This window comes from Drosophila takahashii, chromosome 3R (genome assembly GCF_030179915.1).
Source record: "Drosophila takahashii strain IR98-3 E-12201 chromosome 3R, DtakHiC1v2, whole genome shotgun sequence".
NCBI lineage: Eukaryota > Metazoa > Arthropoda > Insecta > Diptera > Drosophilidae > Drosophila > Drosophila takahashii.
The window spans coordinates 21,656,470-21,676,252 of record NC_091681.1 but is presented as its reverse complement, the minus strand read 5'-3'; the positions used below and the strand labels follow the sequence as shown (position 1 = coordinate 21,676,252).

Sequence of the window (19,783 nt, the reverse complement as noted above, 5' to 3'; positions counted from 1 at the left end):
TTATTTGTCAGCTTAATGAAAGGTCATTTGGATTCTACTTCTTCAGTCGGCAATAGTCAGTAGTCAGTACTCAGCCAGACGTCCATATATCTATCTATCTGTCGGTGAGGTTCCTTCTGTCCGCCCGCCGCTGGTAAATTCATCATTTTTGCGACATGTCAATTTGTCACTCACCTGGCCTGACAGCCCATGTATTAGATGTATGTGCGTTTGCATGGCCAGGCTATATACACATATGTTTTCTTATCAGTCAAATCAGTGGAGCCATCAATCAAAGCAGCTAGCTCTGCGGTTTCTAGCTCGGCAGCTGGATTGAGATGGATTGCGATAGATAATTACCAAAGACTGTCAGTGGTGGCCAGAAGACGAGGAAACTAAAAAGTTTTACAGACCCAATTAGTCAAGGTCATAAAAGTTAATCCTTAGTGCAAATTGAAATGTTTGCATAAAACTGAGGGACACTAAAAACTTTGTCCAAGAAACTTTCCATTTTGCTATGGAATATTAATAGGTTTTCCAATTTAATTACATATTTGCATATTCCAATTTTTATGGGGTCGCTAGTGAGAAGTAAAAAAATCGATTTTACACTCCAAAAATTTGTTTCTACAACAAAGTTGTTTCAAAAAAAACAAATTTAATTATTCCTGACTTAATAAATTTTTAATTTATATTTCTGATTTTTAAAAGTTACTTTTTTTAAGATCAAGTCTTTCTCTAAGTGTAATATAGAATTTTTATGCTATTAATCCAATCTTTTATTGATCTGTCATTAAAAATGATTTTGTCATTAATGTGTATTTATTTATTAGCTGAAAACAAAGACGTGAAAATTGGTTCAATGTCGGAGTTTATTTCTCGATGAGTGTTTGCCTTATTTGCACAACTCTGCAAAGATGCATGAAGATACCCGTAAATACATAATGGGAATAATTATAGATGTCGTTTTTCGATGTAATTGCTGGCCAAGTGCGACTCAGCACTCGAGATTGGAGCGCCAAAAGCAAAACCAGCGGCTGCAGCTCATCTTAACCCAGAAAAGTGGCGACATCTGATAAAGATGAGCCCACATTACTATATTGTATTGGCAAATGAGGCAACTAATGCCAGTGCTTTGTTTTCATGCCCCAATAGGGGTACGAGTATCTAGTTGGCATCGCCATTACCATTGCCATTGCCATTACCATTACCTTTGTTGTTTTGCTATTGCCAATGGATAGGGGGTTGGGACTGGGAATGGGAATCGAGTCTTATCTGCATGCAGATAATGGAGCTTCTTCGAATTGTCAAGGCCGCCGCGTTGACTTTCTTCAATAGCGGGCCTGAGATCTTTTGGGTAAGGTGAATGCCGAGGCACCTCCATCTACTCCAGCACATCCGAATTCATTATGTGATGCCATCATCGATGGGCACTTTAACTGCCGTGGGGCATCCACAACGAGCCCACAACGTACCGAATGAACACTTGAGCCCAACGGCCAGCCATCGACTATAAAAACTGCGTGTTTGCATTGCGGCAATGATTTCTAACTAAATTTATTGAAGTACTTTTCACTTTTAATGCGAGCGCCTGGTGTGTTTCTCCTCGCCACGCTTTGATATTTATGACTTTTACCAAAATATGTGAGCTCCAATTTTTATACACATATTTTGTTAAGCTCCAAATTGGAGCACTAGCACTACTGAAGTGCGTCTTTGGCTCTATTTTTTCCCCTTTTCGTATTTTGAATGATTTTTTGGATTGCAGAGTCGGCGACTCAGACTCGGGCACAATACGAGTTGATTGATTGTGGTAGCAGCACAGCGGCAACAGCTTTGATTGCCAATCGAAGAGGTGTTAGATAACATTACAAGCGCAACAGACACGCACTGCCTAATTATCGTTTATCAGACGTATCTCATATTCCGTATAGTTTGCCTCCCCGTGACATCATGAAGGCCCATGGCCCATGAGCCCATCAACCCAGGGCCCCTGGGAACCGTGTGTGTATATCTATGCTTTGGTTAATTAAAAGTTCTGCTTCATCGAGCTTTGCGCTTCAGCTTCAGACTCAGGTGGGGACTGGAGCTCAAGTTCAGGTCCAAGGCAGCATCATTACAGTGAAAACAGGCAAGCCACAACCAGCAATTGCCGTGTTATACAATAGACTTACGATGTGGTGACTTTGAGTTTCGGATGGTTAGACTGTCATGGAATTTTTTGGGATTTGTGGGGAATACAGTATCCAATCAGTGGCTTGGATTATACTTTCCGTTTTTATATCATTACCTTTTAAATTTTTTTTTAAAATAATTAAGTTTTGTGTGTAGTTTTAAAAAGATAATAAATACAACATTAAATTAGAAAATGTAACTTTTGAATTGCTATGATTTAGACTAATGGGTTATTGGAAAAAATGTACCTATAGTACGTTTTAAAATATTTAAAATATCATTAAAAGTAGAATTAATTTCCGAATTCCTTCCAAGTTACTCATAAGGCCTTTTCACTGTACTGCCCAAAGTTGGGACACATAATTAATTTATTTGCACCACCAAATGACCCCACCCATCCTGACCCGGCCGTAAATCCAATCGAATCCAATCAAAAGTTGGCCGCAGAAAAGAAACATAAACGGCTTAGACTTTCTGCACATCTCGGAGGAGAGTTGGCTGTTTATTTGGTGTAGGGCTCAACCCACTTCCACTCCTCCCAGACGACGCACGCCTGCTGCTGCTCCATGAAGGCGTAGTTGTCGGGGCACTGGATGTAGTCGGCCCTCTCCTGACCTTCGGGACAGACCCAGTAGTGGGTGGGGTCGGAGATGTCGCGGAACTTGCGGCCGTGATCCTCGACGATGGCGCAGTTGGGCTCGGCGTAGATGTCCTGGCCGTTGTAGGCGGAGCTGAGGGCCAGGAAGAGGCCCAGAAGCAGGCAGCAGATCAGGGTGCCTAGGAATAAGATAGAATAGATGGGAGAGGAATAGAATGAGAAGTTCTCGGTTCGGTGGCTGATTGGTGGGTGATGTGATGCCTCACCCTTGTACATGATGAAAGTGTTGCAATCGATGGCCGCCAATTGGCATATTTATAGTAGTGCCGAATTTCCCTTATCGCATTCGGCACTTGTTGCCCCGACATTGGCTTGCTGCACAAGCAAAATCACTTAGTCCAAATGAGTTTGAATTTATTTTTAGCTTTTTAGCCCGCCTGCGGATGTCGCCCTGAATGTTTGTCTAAACATTGGCAATCATAACGAGCCGCATTTCACTTGGTCGCATTAATTGGATTTGGCCCAGAGCCCGAGCGTGTCGGCTTAATCGATAATTAGCCGCTGCACTGCGCTGCCACCACATCATACAGTATCTTGGCCAACCTGAAATAATCAGACAGCTTAACACATGCGATGCGATACGGCAGCGTCATCTTGTCTCCCAAAAGCCAACTGAAAAAAACAGTCACCCGCTGGGGAGTTGCAACCGCTGATTGGCCACCACTACCTCATCCTCCTCCCCTTTCCATCTCCGATTTAACCACCTCTCAACGCGGAAACTGTAATTACATTTTAAATCATTTTGTAAGCGATTTTCAGGGTTTTCGGCTACGACCCACTCCGGCTGCTAAACGGTTTTTAGTTTTCAGTTTTTTAACCGGCACATTTCGTGAGGTTTTTTGCCATATTTTATTTTTGCTGCCTCTTGCTATATTTATATTGGTCAAGTGGCGCCCGAAGCTCTGCGATACCAAAGCCAAACAAAGGCAACAAAGAAACAAACAGTTAACATAAATGCAAAATACTTTGGCAAAATGACAAAACAAAAAAAAACAAAAAAATGATAGTCAGCAATTAATTAATGAATGGAACGATAGTCTTTAATGTTGCACAATTTAAACGGATTCAGATTTCAGCATTTGTTTTATGAATTATGGAAATATCCGATTATGGATTTGCCATGCCAGCTGGGTTTACACTTGACAAAGTGTCAACAAATAGTCATGGTTATTATGTTGGATGACTGTTGACTTGGTACATTTAGATTTGTTTTGTGTTAATTGGGGGAGATTTCCATGCGTGATGGTTCTGCAAATGAATGAATCAAATTTACAGACATTAAGAGGATAAATAATTTGTGCAGGAAAAATATTTACAATATTTATACAAATATTGGATAACTTTTTATTGAAACCAGAGAATAAACTATTTGTTATTTAAGCTAAAATTTATCATTATAAAATGTTGGGCTGCTACAAGAAGAATCCATTAGAAATGCACTTGGCTCTTATCTGCTGATGTTGCATTAAATAAAGTTTCTCTATATATTTGCTATCTTTGGGGTCCAAATTATTTGGCATATACCCTCCCCATCTTGATAAAGACGCCGTTCCCTCGCACTTTTCGCTCTGCTCCCTTGATAATAATCAACGGATGCGACGCGCGTGTGTCAAAATGTCAATACTTTTATTATTCTTGTTTTCACATTTTTTTTTCGGCACTCTTCCCCCATCGAAAGTATAAAAGTTCCATCCCCGAAACGTGGAGGTCTCAGTTGGTTCCTTCTACCGAGAAACTTTCACAGCTGAAAAAATGAAGTCTGGTGGGTGTAAGGTTGAATTTTAATGTTATTTTCCTATCGATTACTTATTGTCACATCAATTTTCTTCGCCAGTCGTTGCTCTGAGTGCCATCTTCTTGGCCGCTTTCCTGGTGGCGGGTGTGAGTGCCGATGCCGGTCGCTCCGCCTGCAAGGATGAGTCGGAGATTGGCCAGACCTACACGCACCACTTCGATGCCGCCAAGTACTGGCTGTGCGAGACCCTCGGGACTCCGGCCACCGAGGTGGACTGCCCCAAGGGACTGGCCTACATGCACCTGCTCAAGGAGTGCATCCCCTGGGCCAGCTACATCTGGAAGAAGCCCGAGATGCCACCAACTGTGGCCTAAAATAAATGACCCAGCCCTACAACGTTGACAACTGCAATATGATTTGGTTATTGATTGATTGGGCACGGTGCTGTTTTAAATAGTAATGGTCTGGGTAGTGAAACACTCTCCGAAAAAATGTAGGTATATCTAGCTGTTTGTAATAGGAGCTTTAATATGGGAAGGCTACTTTTTATTTTTTTTTTTGTTCAAAAAGGGAGTTTTTGATTGGTATAGTTTAGTTTGTATTACTTTTGAACCACAGAAAGCAAATAAGTTGTTTTTTTAAGGCATGCACGGATAACTTTATTTCTGCAGGGAAATTTTCATATCGAAAATTGATGTTATCATTATAAGTAAACATTTTTATACCCGTTACTCATAGAGTAAAAGGGTATATTGTATTCGTGCAAAAGTATGTAACAGGAGAAACTATAAAACTATAAAACTATAAAAGCTGGAAGATTGGCATTTTGCATTCAGATTGTAGGAGCTCCTACGGTTTACTACAATTTACTACGGTTTACTATGGTTTACTACGATTTACTACGATTTACTACGATTTACTACTGTTTACTACGGTTTACTACGATTTACTACGACTTACTACGGTTTACTACGATATACTACGTTTTGCTACGACTTACTACGATTTACTACTATTTACTACGGTTTACTACGGTTTACTACGATTTACTACGACTTACTGCGGTTTACTACGATTTACTACGGTTTACTACGGTTTGCTACGGTTGACTACGATTTACTACGGTTTACTACGATTTACTACGATTTACTACGATTTACTACAATTTACTACGATTTACTACGGTTTGTAGAATAGAACTTTTATTTTTTCCAATTTTGAATTCTTTATTACTTAATTGTTAGGAAATAACCAGGATTGTTTTTAATAACCAAAAGCTAGAAGTTTGAGATTATCCACACATATTCTTGGACTTCTTTGGGCGCCACGCCCCCTCTTACACCCACAATCGCTCACTAACGATTTTAAAATGTGTCTGGCGCCCACACCTTTAAAAATTTCCGAAAAGTATAAATGCAATTTTGTAGAAGAAATGTAGAAGACATTTTTCAAATCGGACCATTCATTAAAAAGTTATGCGCAATCAAAAAAATTTTATATTTCCATCTTCCTTGCACTCCCTTTAGCTGAGTTACGATTATGATTTGATTTTAAAAAGTGTTCTAACAAATACGAATTCGTTTTGAATACGTCTATATATTCCGTTCAATGCTGGGAAACTTTTACATTACGGTTTACTACAATTTACTACGATTTACTACGATTTACTACGGTTTACTACGGCTAACTACGATTTACTACGATGTACTACGGTTTACTACGATTTACTACGGTTTACTACGATTTAATACGACTTACTACGGTTTACTACGATTTAATACGATTACTACGGTTTATAGCGTTCTCTCTTGTTATTTTAGTAGAGTTGTTATGCTTTTTTTTAATTATGATTTATGCTTTATTCATTACACCTTCGCTGCGGTGCCTTTTCTTACACCATTTTTGGGGAGTATTTTTAATTATATTTTTAATTTATTTTTAAGAACTTGTTTACAATCGTTAAAAGAATTTAACAGTAGTTCGCATCTCAACTTGCCATTTAAGACACAAAACACCGCCATTTAATAGACCAATTTAGCAGGCACTTTATGCAGAAGGAAAAAGCGATGACAGATGTTGCCACTGAACTTGGCACCCGATCAATGTGGATTTATCAGTGCAAAAACAAATGCTAAAAGCTTGTCGATCGCTTGAGTCTCTGCCTTTGTTATTTTTTTGTTGTTGCTTTTTTCTGTTTCACTGTGGCAGATGCGCAGCTTTGGCGGCAAAGTCGCGCATGCGCCGTGCTTGCTGCCTTGCTGGTGGTTTCTGTGGCTTTAACTCCGACTTCGGCTTGTGAGTGCATTTGAAGTGTTACATAAAGTACCAAACTCGAAGACATGCCGCTGCCAGCGTCTTCTTCTCATTGTGTTTGGCTTGGAGCTTTTGATTTTCGTCTGTCCGCATTGTTATTGTTTTTTTTTTCTTTTAATTTTTTCGTTTTATTTTTTTTTGTTTCGTTTGTGTCTTTATTTTTGCGGCTTTGCCTGGTTATGATTTTTGTATAAAAGTGCATGCTGCGCATCAGGCAGCAGTGTAGTTCGCATTCGTCCATCGGCAGAGCATCGTCTGCAAAGTGCCCCCCAAAAATATCAAAGAAGCAGCTGGTGCCCACGAAAACGGTTAGTGCTGAATAAAGGATAACTCATTTGATAATATATCACAAGTCATCGTCATCGTAAATAACCAAAAGTGACAAGGTCTTTAAACAGGATTAATTCGAATCGTGATTTATAAAAAAAAAATGAGTTTTCTTTTTCCCGAAATTTGTTCAATCAATTACTTTCAATTGTAACTTTCTTAAGTGCTATAGTAAATCATTAGTAATTGTTTAAAAATCCTATTTATCATAGTGCTGCCGAATTCTGTATCATAACATATCCTATCCTTATTCAGAAGTTATAAGTAGAAGAAAAATAGATTTCAATAATTTTAAAACCAAGTGCAATGTGACTTGTTTAATAAGGATTAATTAACCAACAAGCAAGTGAAAGATGTACTTCATTACGATTTTTGCTAGTCTAAAATTGGTAACAAATATTTATAAATAATTTTAAAAAATTTACTTAAATTTGGTAAAGAGAATCAGAGCGGAATTAATCGAAAGAATTCTGAATTCTTGGCCCTGTAACCCGTAAAAATTCTTGCATAATCAGCATGTCAAATTAGGAGTTGCCTCACATTCAGCGGGTCATCTAGTCACCCAGTAACTTGTGTTTGGAAAATAATTAAAGATTTGTCGCAACCACTAAACAAGCGTCGCGAGCCAAACAATAAAGCAAAGTGCTGAAAAGCCAACAAGACGCAACGGGACAAGAAGTCAAGACTGCAATACGCCAAGTGTGTGGCCAAAACGGCGAGACAGTAATTGGCAGCAGTAGCTGGAGTTGGAGGGAAATATGTGTCACTCAACAGCCGAAAGAAAAGCCAACATGCAAGGCAGCTGGGGGTGTAATGGTTATGGCTTACGACTGATGATGGTGGCGCTGAGAAATTGCCAACTGTCGTGGCTGATTTTGCAATGTCATAAAAGCTATATGGCTTTGTGCCGCCGTCGATCACGCCCACACACTTATAGTACAGCTAGGGCCCTTTTTATTCAATTTCCTACCAAAAGAAAGGCACCAGAGTTTCACTCTGCTCCGGATGGGACTAAGCCAAGCTGCGATTGCAGTGGCTTTTGTCTGCAGCCGTGATTTTCCAAAAAACCAAATTAAATGGTTGTGAAGTACTGGGAGTACAGCTTCAATTTCAGTTTAAGTTTCAATGCCGGGCGACACGCTCCGTCTGCTGGCCAGTTCTTGGCATTGGCCGACGGACCGAGCCAAGATTGACGAGCGATTAAGTCCGCCAACTCTCTCGGTCGGTCATCTGGGTGCCCGTAAAAACTTACGCAACATTAACGTAATCTTTCTATAACTATCTTTTTGTTTTCGCCAGTATTCCACTTTCAACTGCCTTTATCTAATGCCCCGCTTTTTCTCCCGCTTTGCAGTTCGGTTAATTTGCATTCGAAGCGCATCGAGCTCATATCCCCGGGAGAAGCAGCAGCAGCCATGCGAGTGGTAAGTACACTGAAATAAAATAAATTATATTTGAGGAGAGATCAGTTTTTTATTTAATAAGTCCCGAGCTATCATTACAATTTGTTTGTTTTACCAATATTTAGCCAAAATCGACTTTATTTTAGTAACAGAAATTTAGCATTGAAAAATACACTGCCCCGAATTGTCGGACTTTTGCATTTAGAAATATATATATTTTTTTAATTAGATTTACAAGGCCTTACACATGATTTGCCCGACTTAAAAAGAGTTGCAGAGTTGAGTTTCATAATTATATATCTTTGCTTAGAGTTATTCAATTTATAACCATAAATTGTTGTGATCAATTATTAAAATAGTTCTTTGTAACTTTCTCCCAGTGCAAAGCCAAAGAGATCCCATCAAAATTGATCATCGATCGATGCGTCATGAAAAAAGCTAATTTACTAATTTCCTCGTTTTTGCAGCAGCTTTTCGGTGTCATCGCCGTGGCCATCGTGGCCGTTTCAGTGGTCCGCGATGTTGGAGCTGAGCCGCCGGTGAACAACGCCTACTTGCCGCCCAGTTCGCCCCAGCGCCCCTCCTCCAAGTATGGTGCCCCGCCCGCCAGCTCCTACCTGCCACCCGCCTCCGGACCAGCGCCATCGTTCAACTCCGGTCCGTCCAGCAGCTATGCGGCTCCATCGCTGAGCGCCTCCTCGGGTGGCCCATATCCAGCACCAGCTCCTCGCCCCTCCAGCTCCTACGGACCGCCTGCCTCCCGTCCCTCGTCCAGCTATGGTCCTCCGCCCAGTCGGCCGAGCCAGTCGTACGGACCACCGCCGCAGGCCAAGAAACCTCACCACCGTCGCCCGTCCTCCAGCTATGGAGCTCCCAGGCCCGCTCCGCCCTCGCAGAGCTATGGTGCCCCACCCTCTTCTAGCTACGGACCCCCCAAGTCGGCGCCTCCTTCCCAAAGTTACGGTGCCCCAGCTCCACCTTCCAGCAAATACGGACCACCCAAGTCGGCACCTTCCTCAAGCTACGGAGCTCCGAGACCAGCTCCTCCATCATCGTCTTATGGAGCACCTGCACCCCCATCATCGTCTTATGGAGCTCCTGCCGCGCCTTCCTCATCTTACGGAGCCCCAGCACCGCCATCCAAGTCTTACGGAGCTCCAGCTCCTCCATCTTCCTCCTATGGAGCACCAGCTCCTCCCTCTTCCTCCTATGGAGCTCCTGCTCCTCCATCTTCATCTTATGGAGCACCAGCTCCTCCTTCTTCATCTTATGGAGCACCTGCACCTCCCTCTTCATCCTATGGAGCACCAGCTCCTCCTTCTTCATCTTATGGAGCACCAGCACCACCATCCAAATCTTATGGAGCTCCTGCTCCTCCCTCTTCATCCTATGGAGCACCAGCGCCGCCATCGAAATCCTATGGAGCTCCAGCACCACCATCTTCTTATGGAGCACCTGCACCTCCATCCTCCTCCTATGGAGCACCTGCACCTGCGCCCTCCTCCTCCTACGGACCACCCAAATCTGCGCCCGCACCACCCTCCTCCAGCTATGGAGCACCACCTCAGGCTCCCACCAGCAACTACCTGCCACCCGCATCGCGTCCATCGAAGCCCTCGCCCAATTATGGAGCACCCAGTGTGAGCAGCTTTGTGCCCTCGGCCTCAGCTCCATCGACCAACTACGGAGCTCCATCGAAGACCCAGAGCCTGGGCAGCAGTGGCTACACATCCGGACCTTCTTCGTCTTATGATGCCCCCGTGGCACCGCCATCGTCCTCCTACGGAGCTCCCTCCTCCTCGTTCCAGCCCATCTCACCGCCCTCCTCGAGCTACGGAGCTCCCAGCAGCGGATCGGGTTCAAGCAGCGGAAGCTTCTCATCCTCTTCTAGTGGTGGATCCTTCCACTCGGCTCCATCTAGCTCCTACTCGGCTCCCAGTCCGAGTGCCAACAGCGGTGGATCGTATCCCTCGGCACCCTCGTCATCCTACTCTGCCCCCAGCTCGAGCTCAAACAGTGGTGGACCCTATGCCGCTGCTCCCTCTTCCTCCTACTCGTCACCTAGCTCTGGATCGAATAGTGGTGGACCCTACCCAGCTGCTCCATCGTCCTCTTACTCAGCTCCCAGTGCCTCTGCCAATAGTGGAGGATCCTATCCCTCGGCTCCTTCCTCATCTTACTCGGCACCCAGCTCGGGATCGAACAGTGGAGGACCCTATCCTGCATCGCCTTCATCCTCCTACTCGGCACCAAGTCAAGGAGCCAACAGCGGAGGACCTTACCCATCGGCTCCCTCATCCTCGTACTCTGCACCCAGCAGCAGTTCCAACTCCGGTGGACCCTATCCAGCTGCTCCTTCATCATCGTACTCGGCTCCATCTTCCAGTTCGAACAGTGGAGGACCTTACCCATCGGCTCCTTCCTCGTCTTACTCCGCACCCAGCCCAAATTCCAATAGTGGAGGACCCTACCCGGCTACACCATCTTCATCGTACGGAGCACCTGCCTCTCCACCTTCTTCATCATACGGAGCACCTGCCTCAGGACCTTCCGCCTCGTTCAGCGCTCCCTCCTCCTCGTACGGAGCTCCCTCCACCGGATCGGGTGCTAGCTCATTCTCGTCCAGCCATCAGTCATCTTCGGGCTCCTCATCCTTCAGTGCCTCCTCCTCGGGCTCCAGCTATCCCTCGGCTCCGTCCAGCTCCTATGGAGCTCCATCGGCTGGCTCCTCTCTGAACTTCCCCAGCGGTCCCTCGTCCAGCTACAGTGCTCCCCCAGCCGGCGGATCCTCCAGCTCGGGACCTTACCCCAGTGCTCCGTCGCAGGACTCTGGCTACGAGTACAATGCACCCAGCCAGGTGCCCGAGACTATTCAGCAGGGTTACAGTGCCGACGGTGGCTACACTTACCGCAAGAAGTAAACAGCCACTGCATTGCGCATACGCCACGTGCCTTCGAATACTCAACAAAACACCATCATCATGTCATCGCCGTCGCCATTCAATCACAATTGTAAATTATTCCCCAGAAGGACAATCAATTCGTCCATTTCGTCTTCTTTCTCTCCCATGGAACTCTAGCCGTAATTCATTGTACCATTAGATTTAAAACACGAAACGTTTGTTAAATAAACAACTTGATGAATATCATAGAAGATCGTGGAAGCCATCAGTTCTGGGCGATCGGTTCCCTTCACATCCGCGCTATCAGCGACATTTGCGGAATTCTTCCGTTCGGCTAATTGACAGCCAAGTAGCAGAAGACAAGACAACGGCGAAGATGTAAGACCCAAAGACAGTTGAAGGTTCGAAATCGGCTAACAATGCAAATTTGTAGCGAAAATACCGGATATATCTGATAGCTGCTACAACATCCACGGCAACCAAGGGGCCACAATTAGGGGGCAATTCTTGAGCGACACAAGTTATGAGCTTATGACGGAGGCTTGCGATTCGAATCTAATTGAGATTACAACTTAATTGCATAATTAGCATGCTAATTGAGATCGGTTGAGGGGCTAGAAGATTGGCAGCTGTCTGACTTGGGCAAACCGACTTTTAACCGACTGACTTTCGACTAAATAAAATAAGTAACTGTCGCATAGTTGCCACATGTGAATCCCAAAAATGCATTGTCTTTGCCCAAAAAATCCGATGAGATGCGACACCGACTGGAGAGCTCTTTGCTCTTTAAGTTGCCCTGAGAAATTTCCACCTGCGATAATACAATTCTATTGTCTTCGGATCGTCACTTGGCGGCTTTTGTTGGTTCGTAATGCTTGCATTTATTTCACAAGCCAGTCAGTCAGTCGGTTAGTCAGTTAGTTAGTCAGTTACTAAAATAAGTACTGAGAAATAGAATAAATAACTAGACAGCGGTTTGTGCGGCAACAGAGAAACCATTTCAATATAGATATATATACCTTTTATTTATTAAATACTTTTTTCGTTTCTTTTTGCTTGGGTTTTAATCCATTTCGCTATGCTTAAAACATTGATATGTATTCGGTTTAATTTGATCTTAATACATCATGTATATCGTAACCCTTCGTTCTATTTCGCTTTGGTTTTCTCTTTGATTGGTTTACATAATGCCACTAAGGGAACTTGGAATGGGTAGACCAAGTTTGGTTAACAATAACAGAAATATATATTTTAACTAATTGCCAAACAGAATTGTTTCGACCAAGATTTTAACCAAGCGAAGTCATCGCATTTGAATGCATAAATTATTTGGTGGTTTTGGTTTAGTTGATAGTAACTTTACAAACGATTCGAGTAATTTGCTTATTTACAAACCTGGTTAACTGCACAAAGAAACGTGAAACATGAAATACAAACACACTTAATTATTTATGTAGGATCTCTGGAAATTCAGTTAAACTCCTTAGCTAAAACGGATTCAAACTCTATCGAAATTTACACACTCAGATCTGATGCAAGAGATAATAACAATAACAACGAACAGATATCAGATATGTATGTTTGTATCATATGGTAGGTATCCTAAATGGACTCAAACACTTCTTAGTTTCACTTATGTAAACGTTAAAAAACTTTACCCCAATACAACAAACATCGAGGCTCAATCAAAAAGCAGTCAACATTTATTACAATTAAGTGAGTTGTATGTATTTAGTAATGGTATTTTTAGGGCTCAAAAACCTTATCAAGTTAGTTACGCATATTCGTTTCTTGCGTTGACTTTAGTTAGATTTCGATTTCGATTTAGTTTAAAATTCAGATTAGTTCTTTCCAACGGGACGAAAGAGTAACAAACGAGCCGAGTGAATTTCAAAAAGAGGAACCTACGCACATCTCTTGAATAAATATTCAATTGGGTTAATTTTTTAGGTTTACTTTGAGATCAAAAGTCGAGGTTTGGGGTTCAGGCAGCGTGTGTTTATATAGAATAGAATCTCCCTAGCCAATGCTTCTTATGCAGGTTTTATTGGGTCAATGTCGTGGGTGTTTTTCCTTGGGTTTAACTCTCTAAGTGGCTGGTTTCTAGATATGTATATATATGCTCGTGTATATGATTTTGTATAGGTATATATTTAGGTACTACGACGCAACATGTTACATATAGTATGTATAATTGTTTCATCTTTGTATGCTTTCCTGTGTATGATCTGCCATATACTTTGTGGTTTTGCTCTTTGAGAGCAGCTAAAATTCATTCCTATATAACTCGATATGCCTCGTTTTCGGTCACTTACACGACTACTTTGTTTGCACATTTTATTGGGTATTGGTATAGTTGATCTAGGTATGTATATCTCGATTCTCCTCTAAAGCTTACAAACAACAGTTTCACGAGTGATATGTATATTGATATATACTTCCTTTCCCTTCCGCTTGTTTTGATATGTTTCGTTTGCATTAGTTTGTGGATAGTTTTGCTTAGCTTTGTTCGTTCTGGAAGGACACATGATTCACATTATATGCACGATGCATCTAAATAGTATATGATCGATATGCTAATGCCAGGAATGCCGATTCGTATTGCTTACGTGGCGTAAACATCTCTCAAATGCTCGACTCAATGGTTATACATACATGTACTTATAATTTAGCCTCTTTTCCGGCCTAACTCTTCAGGGTTAATACGTAGTATTCTTGTTAATTTTTTGCAATTCTCGGGCCAGGAAAAATGCAGTTGATATGTATTCGGTTAATCGATTTCTGCACTTCTGATACCGTTTTGAACATTTACACATAGATTCTCTAACATCAAAATGAATACCGATAGAACGCTTTAAGCTTGTAGAAACTATACACAATAAGTTGGCTAAATGAAAATGTAAACTTTACGATCAGCTTTCTGCACTTTTTACCTGAGCACTTGTGTGTTTAACGTACGTTTTTCCTAATACTTTCTGTACTCCGTTTCCCACCTTCTGACGACCCAACAGCCCCCCATTTGAATCCCCCTAACAAGCGCAACTTAAAATCGGATAATTCACTGCTCCGGACTGCAGCCTACTTTCGGGCCTATGGGACTTTCTACTCCGCTCAGAAGGCCGTATTATCCTGCTCCGCGGTGGGCATGGCCATCCCGCTCTGGCTCATCTGGCCACCTCCTCCGCCGGCGGGCTTCACCCCGGTGGCCGTGTCCAGCATCTTCTTGACCTGCGCCTGCGCCGTCTCCTGGTTGATGCGTCTGGCCTCCGCCACCGGCAGATCGTCGTCCGATTCCAGGGCGGGATTGATGCGGCCGTTTCGCTCATCCTTCCCAGCCATGGTGGCAGCGCCGTAGGATCGGGCCAGTGGTCCAGCCATCACCGATAGCTGCTCTCCCGACTCCGAGGGATCGCCCACGCGTTGCACGTCCTCCGGAATGTTGACCACGCAGCGGAAGTAGTCGTAGCTGGGCGGCAACTTTCCGGACTCGAACATCATTCTGTAAGAGTGTTAGGGAAAGATGAGGTGAGTTACTATTAACTCTAATATTTCTAAATTATACTACAAGTCCTAGAAAGAGAATTTTTCACATAAAACTTGGATTACAAAAAGTATTTTTTTAAATATTGGCCAAAGAATATTATAGACACACAAAAACAAATGGATATTTAAGTGAAATATTCCTATTTAATATTAAATATTAATTATTAAAATAAAGTGTAACCTAATATTTAATATATTTTTTTAAATTATATAAGAAATCATAAAAACAAAAATTTCCCTTAAAATGTGAATTACATGATTCATTCTTTAAAATAGTGGTCAAAGAAATAAATTAATATTTACAAAATATATTAAATTTTCATGAAAGCAAATTAAAGTTTTAAATTTGCCTATTAATATTACAAATTCATATACTAAGCAATAAATTTAACAAATTTACTACGGTTTTTTTTATAACTCCAAGTTTTATCTATCTCTGTTTGTACACCTTCTGATCATCTATTAAATCTTTAAGTTCCTGACGAATTATACTTACTTAGTCCACCAGGAGACCGAGACCAGTGTGATCAGGCTGAGCAACATGGCCATGGTGCGGAAGGGGAACATCTGCTCCTTGGTCTCTTCGTCGTAGCCGGGATACTTGATCAACGGAGCCAGTCCCAGGATGGCCTCGCCGCCCGACAGACGGATGGCCAGGGCCACAATGTACGCCGATAGACTGCCGTATGTGTTGCAGTGCTTCTTGAAGTGCACCACCATCAGCAGCTGCGGGAACAGGATGACGTAGACCAGATCCGAGCACATGGACCTGTCCGGAAAGAAGACATAAGCAGGGTACTTAGGCAAATGAGCTGCCAGTCAGGTAAATAATGCATCTTCTCACGCACCACAAGCCGTAAATGGAGGGAATGGTGAGGGCCATAATTGTGGCCAGGATGCCCACGACAATGATGGCAACGCGCATCACCCAAATGATTTCCATCTCGGACGCCTTCTGACGGAAAATCAATTTGTACACATTCCGGGCGAACATGGAGGCGGCGGAGAGCACTGAGGAGTCGGCGGAGGACATCACGGCGGCGGAAACGGCTCCCAGCCCAAAGAAGGACACGAAATCGGGCGTGAGGTACTGCAGCACCATGGGCAGAATCATGCTCGTCTCGTCCACGGTGAGGGGATAGGGTCCCTTGTAATCCGTCTCGTTCCAAGCTGTCAAAAGGAAGAGGGACATTAGTCAAAGGTTCTGTTATATGAACGATAAATATCTATCCAGCTATTTATTATAATCTGAAGAGATTAAAATAGAGATTCAAATAGACCAGATAAATGTATCATATTATTTTAATATTTTCTATATTAATAAATATTTAATAAATTGATAGTTTTTGAAAGTTCCTACACTTCAAGAATATTTATAAATTAAACTTAAAAAATAAATAAAATATTATATTTTATTTTTTTATTTATTTATTTTTTAATTTTAATATATAAATATTCTTAAAGGGTAGGAACATTCCAAAACTATCAATTTATTAAATATTTTTATTTATTTATTTAAAATAAATTTATTTATTTTTCAAACTATTTTTTCCTGCGCTTTAAAAATACTCTAGTTTCTTAGTCAGTAATATCTATATTACATTTCGGTGTCTAAGACTCACGTGTGGCCTTGGCAATAGCTCCGATGAGCACTGGAGGAATGGCCATCAGGATGCAGCCGGCGGCGGCCACATAGGACAGCAGCTGAGCCCTTCCTGCCGTCTTGCTGGAGAGCACCCGCTGGAAGTAGACCTGCCAGGGAATGCCCCCAAAGACGAGCAGCAAACCGTAGTCTATGTAAAGCCAATGCTTTTTAGGCTCCACGTGCCCAATCCAATCCACCTCCAGGTCACTCAGGCTGCCCACGTGCTCGTTGCTCCAGGCAAAGGGAATGCACATCCACAGGCCGATGAAGATGCAGAACAACTGGATCACATCCGTGTACGCCACGGAGTAGAGTCCTCCGAAGAGCGTATAGAAGATGGCGATGCAAGAGGACAGGATCACCGAGGTGCGATGGTCCATGTCGATGATCACCGACAGAGTGGCGCCCAAGGCGGCCAGGATGCCAGCGGCCCAGAAAACCTCGCCACAGAGAGCGGGCAGGAAGAGCAGGCCGCCCATTCGCTCACCAAAGGAATCCTGCAGGGGGTCCAACATGGTGATGTATCCCTGCTTACGCATCGGATTGGCAAAGAAGATGCCTCCTAAGAAGATATAGGAAAAAACAATTAAGATAAAAATATAAAACCAGGAAAATTCGATATATTGCAATATATTGTTTAAAAGATTTTAAAGCTTAAAAAATTAAAAAAAAAAGGATACAAGCTATAATTAGTGGTAATGCCGAAGAATGGATACGGTTTTTATGGAGAATATATAAGTGTCTATGAAACTCTGTTTAATTTTTCGCTTTAAAAGTTTACTAAATTATTTATTTGAATATTTCCGTCTTTTTATTCTTTAATGGAAAGTTTATGATATATGGAAATTTCATTATTTAATCGATCCAATAATAAAAGTCTTTCAATATATTTGAATATATTTATATTAAATAATATCAGTTATAATATATTTATATTAAATATATTTATTTGATGTATATCAGTAATAATATCAGTGGAGTTCACTTACCGAATACCAAACTCAGAGCGTATCCAAATGGAGCCTGGCACCACACGAGACCCGATGTGTAGATGGCCTCGGCCGTACCGTTGATGTAGCCACCGCCCACCCAGGTGGCTGTCATGGTGAAGATGCCCACGAACAGGCCGATGGAGCGACCGGCCAGCATCACCTCCTCCTCGGAATCATTTCCGGACTGCTTCTTGCGACCCGCCCAGATGCCCACCACCAGGATCAGGAGGTAGAACATCACGATGCTCACCACGCCAGCGATATTGATCATGTTTGCAGTTTTTGAGGTGTGTCCTTGGCTTCAAAAATCACGACTCTCCACTCGCTATTGTAAGCTAATACTCTCGAAAGAGGGTTTGAGGTTGACCTTTAGCTGAAATGGAATACAAGGTTCGAGGGGGAAAAAATGAGTTACAACCTTGAGCATAATGGTTAATATCGCTGCCCGCCGCCTGCAGGAGCTCATTTTTCAATTAACTGGCAACAGCACGAAGCATTAAATATTAAGCCAATGCATTGGCCATGGCCGTCGGTGCGCCTGACCTTTGTCCGCAAGGATATAATTGGAGTTGGCCCCCTCTCACTCCCACTCCCGCCCCCCTTTATCCCGCCCACTTATGACAAAATGCGTCCTTGCTAATGGCGCGCAATTAACTAGCTATTGCATTGAGTTTGACCTCTACGGGGATAATCATTTCAGCACTCGTCTAATAATAATCACTATAAAGGTTAGACAATATCTATAGGTCTTGATATCTTTTAATAAATGTCATATAAAATACAAATAATAAAAATGTAGGTTTCTTATAAAATAATAGAGTTACGAAAGTTAAAAAAGTTTTCATATTTTAAAAAGTTCTTAAGAGATGTTTTAGGAAAGAGTTAACAAAAAAAACTTTGTTTCTTAGACATTTTCTTGTAATAATTGCAGGGCTTTTAGTTCCAAGCTAATTTCAGCCATACTTAAGAACGTTTAAGTGTGCGGAAATTAATTCCGATTGTAAGGCTCACGCACATTTCATGCTTATATAACAGACCGAGTTCAGGGAGTGAGATAGTCGGGATTGCGACTTATGTAAAATACATAAACAATTCAGAGCGCCTCGTGTGGGGAGTCAAGTACGTCATAGCCACGACAAACAAGCGGCCACCTGGAGAACACCTCAATACCATATACCACATGCCACAAAACCCGCAAAAGGGGGGCCATCGGGTTCATTCACAAAAATTGAGCAAAGCACGGAGCGCATATGGATAGGATAGGAGATGGAGATGGGTGGTCTAAAGGTAATCCCCCCGTGCAATCTGCGCATGTCCCAGCGCATTTGCGGGCAATCGAACGGAAGGCGACTCACCTCTGCTTTTGGGATTTGTGCGCCAAGTTCAAGCGGACGCCAATTTTCGTACTCCGGAGCTTAGCGACGGCAATCAAAGAAGCGCGCCAATCAAATGCGCCTTGGCTTATGCAACATTTCCTGCTCCAAAGGGCTTTTGGGGATTCCCCGTAGTAGTTTTGCTCGCAGAGAACTCGAGGATTAGGATTCTAGGAACTGGAATCACGGTCGCAACACTAGACTACTAGACTAGGCTAGACAGCAGTCGCCCCAGCGGAGGGACGTCTTCTGAGACGGACTGTTACGCGTCCTAAAATGTAACCCGCACATGTGCTCCGGCTTTTAAGGAAACGCGTGTCGGCCGCATTAAAACCGAGAAGTTATTGAAAATGTTCCAGATTATATAAATAATCCAATCCACCCACACTTTCGGTAGGCCTTCGCTTGCTTTAATTTACAATCGATGGCGCTCTATTAATTCGATTCAAACTTCAAGGTGGACTGAAAGCAGCCGTCGAATCGATATTTGAAAATTAATCTAGCAATTAAACTAAAGCCATTTGGTTGCGATAAACAAATGAGCTACGGGCTATTGGGTAAACTAAGGACACCACGTTCAGCCGTCGGACCGTGTTGGCGGTTAGAGCGACGAAATTATAACTGAATTGGAAGTTCAAGTACTGGAGTCCCATCGACGAACCGATGGCCTCTTCGACGGAAAATGGCAGAGCCGACGGTGCGTTCATTTTGTGTATGTGCGCAGGAATTTTCACCGA

General features: G+C 42.7%; 4 protein-coding genes and 1 long non-coding RNA gene across 5 annotated transcripts; 2 read left to right on the top strand and 3 right to left on the bottom strand.

Annotated features, from left to right (window-relative positions):
- Window positions 1-2,625: 2,625 nt before the first annotated feature.
- LOC108056610 (uncharacterized) lies at window positions 2,626-3,149 on the bottom strand. Its single transcript, XM_017140458.3, has 2 exons — window positions 3,019-3,149; window positions 2,626-2,931 (listed from the first exon to the last, which is right to left on the bottom strand). Exons 1-2 carry the CDS (start codon window positions 3,026-3,028, stop codon window positions 2,657-2,659), a joined length of 285 nt encoding a protein of 94 aa, XP_016995947.2. The 5' UTR covers window positions 3,029-3,149; the 3' UTR covers window positions 2,626-2,656.
- Window positions 3,150-4,421: 1,272 nt separating this feature from the next.
- LOC108056612 (uncharacterized) lies at window positions 4,422-4,760 on the bottom strand. Its single transcript, XR_001769865.3, has 2 exons — window positions 4,619-4,760; window positions 4,422-4,556 (listed from the first exon to the last, which is right to left on the bottom strand). It is a non-coding gene; the product is annotated as an uncharacterized lncRNA (long non-coding RNA).
- Window positions 4,456-4,958, top strand: LOC108056611 (uncharacterized). The gene is made up of 2 exons (XM_017140459.3): window positions 4,456-4,574; window positions 4,647-4,958. Exons 1-2 carry the CDS (start codon window positions 4,565-4,567, stop codon window positions 4,919-4,921), a joined length of 285 nt encoding a protein of 94 aa, XP_016995948.1. The 5' UTR covers window positions 4,456-4,564; the 3' UTR covers window positions 4,922-4,958.
- Window positions 4,959-6,620: 1,662 nt separating this feature from the next.
- Window positions 6,621-11,744, top strand: Muc91C (Mucin 91C). Its single transcript, XM_017140467.3, is given in 6 exon segments — window positions 6,621-6,651; window positions 7,075-7,127; window positions 7,129-7,168; window positions 8,542-8,574; window positions 8,577-8,611; window positions 9,058-11,744. Coding segments are annotated over 6 exon segments (2,646 nt in total). The 3' UTR covers window positions 11,512-11,744.
- A 786-nt stretch (window positions 11,745-12,530) lies between these two features.
- ChT (choline transporter) lies at window positions 12,531-19,780 on the bottom strand. The gene is made up of 6 exons (XM_017140462.3): window positions 19,029-19,780; window positions 17,671-18,046; window positions 16,659-17,243; window positions 15,885-16,206; window positions 15,533-15,805; window positions 12,531-14,992 (listed from the first exon to the last, which is right to left on the bottom strand). Exons 2-6 carry the CDS (start codon window positions 17,942-17,944, stop codon window positions 14,605-14,607), a joined length of 1,842 nt encoding a protein of 613 aa, XP_016995951.1. The 5' UTR covers window positions 17,945-18,046; window positions 19,029-19,780; the 3' UTR covers window positions 12,531-14,604.
- Window positions 19,781-19,783: the final 3 nt, after the last annotated feature.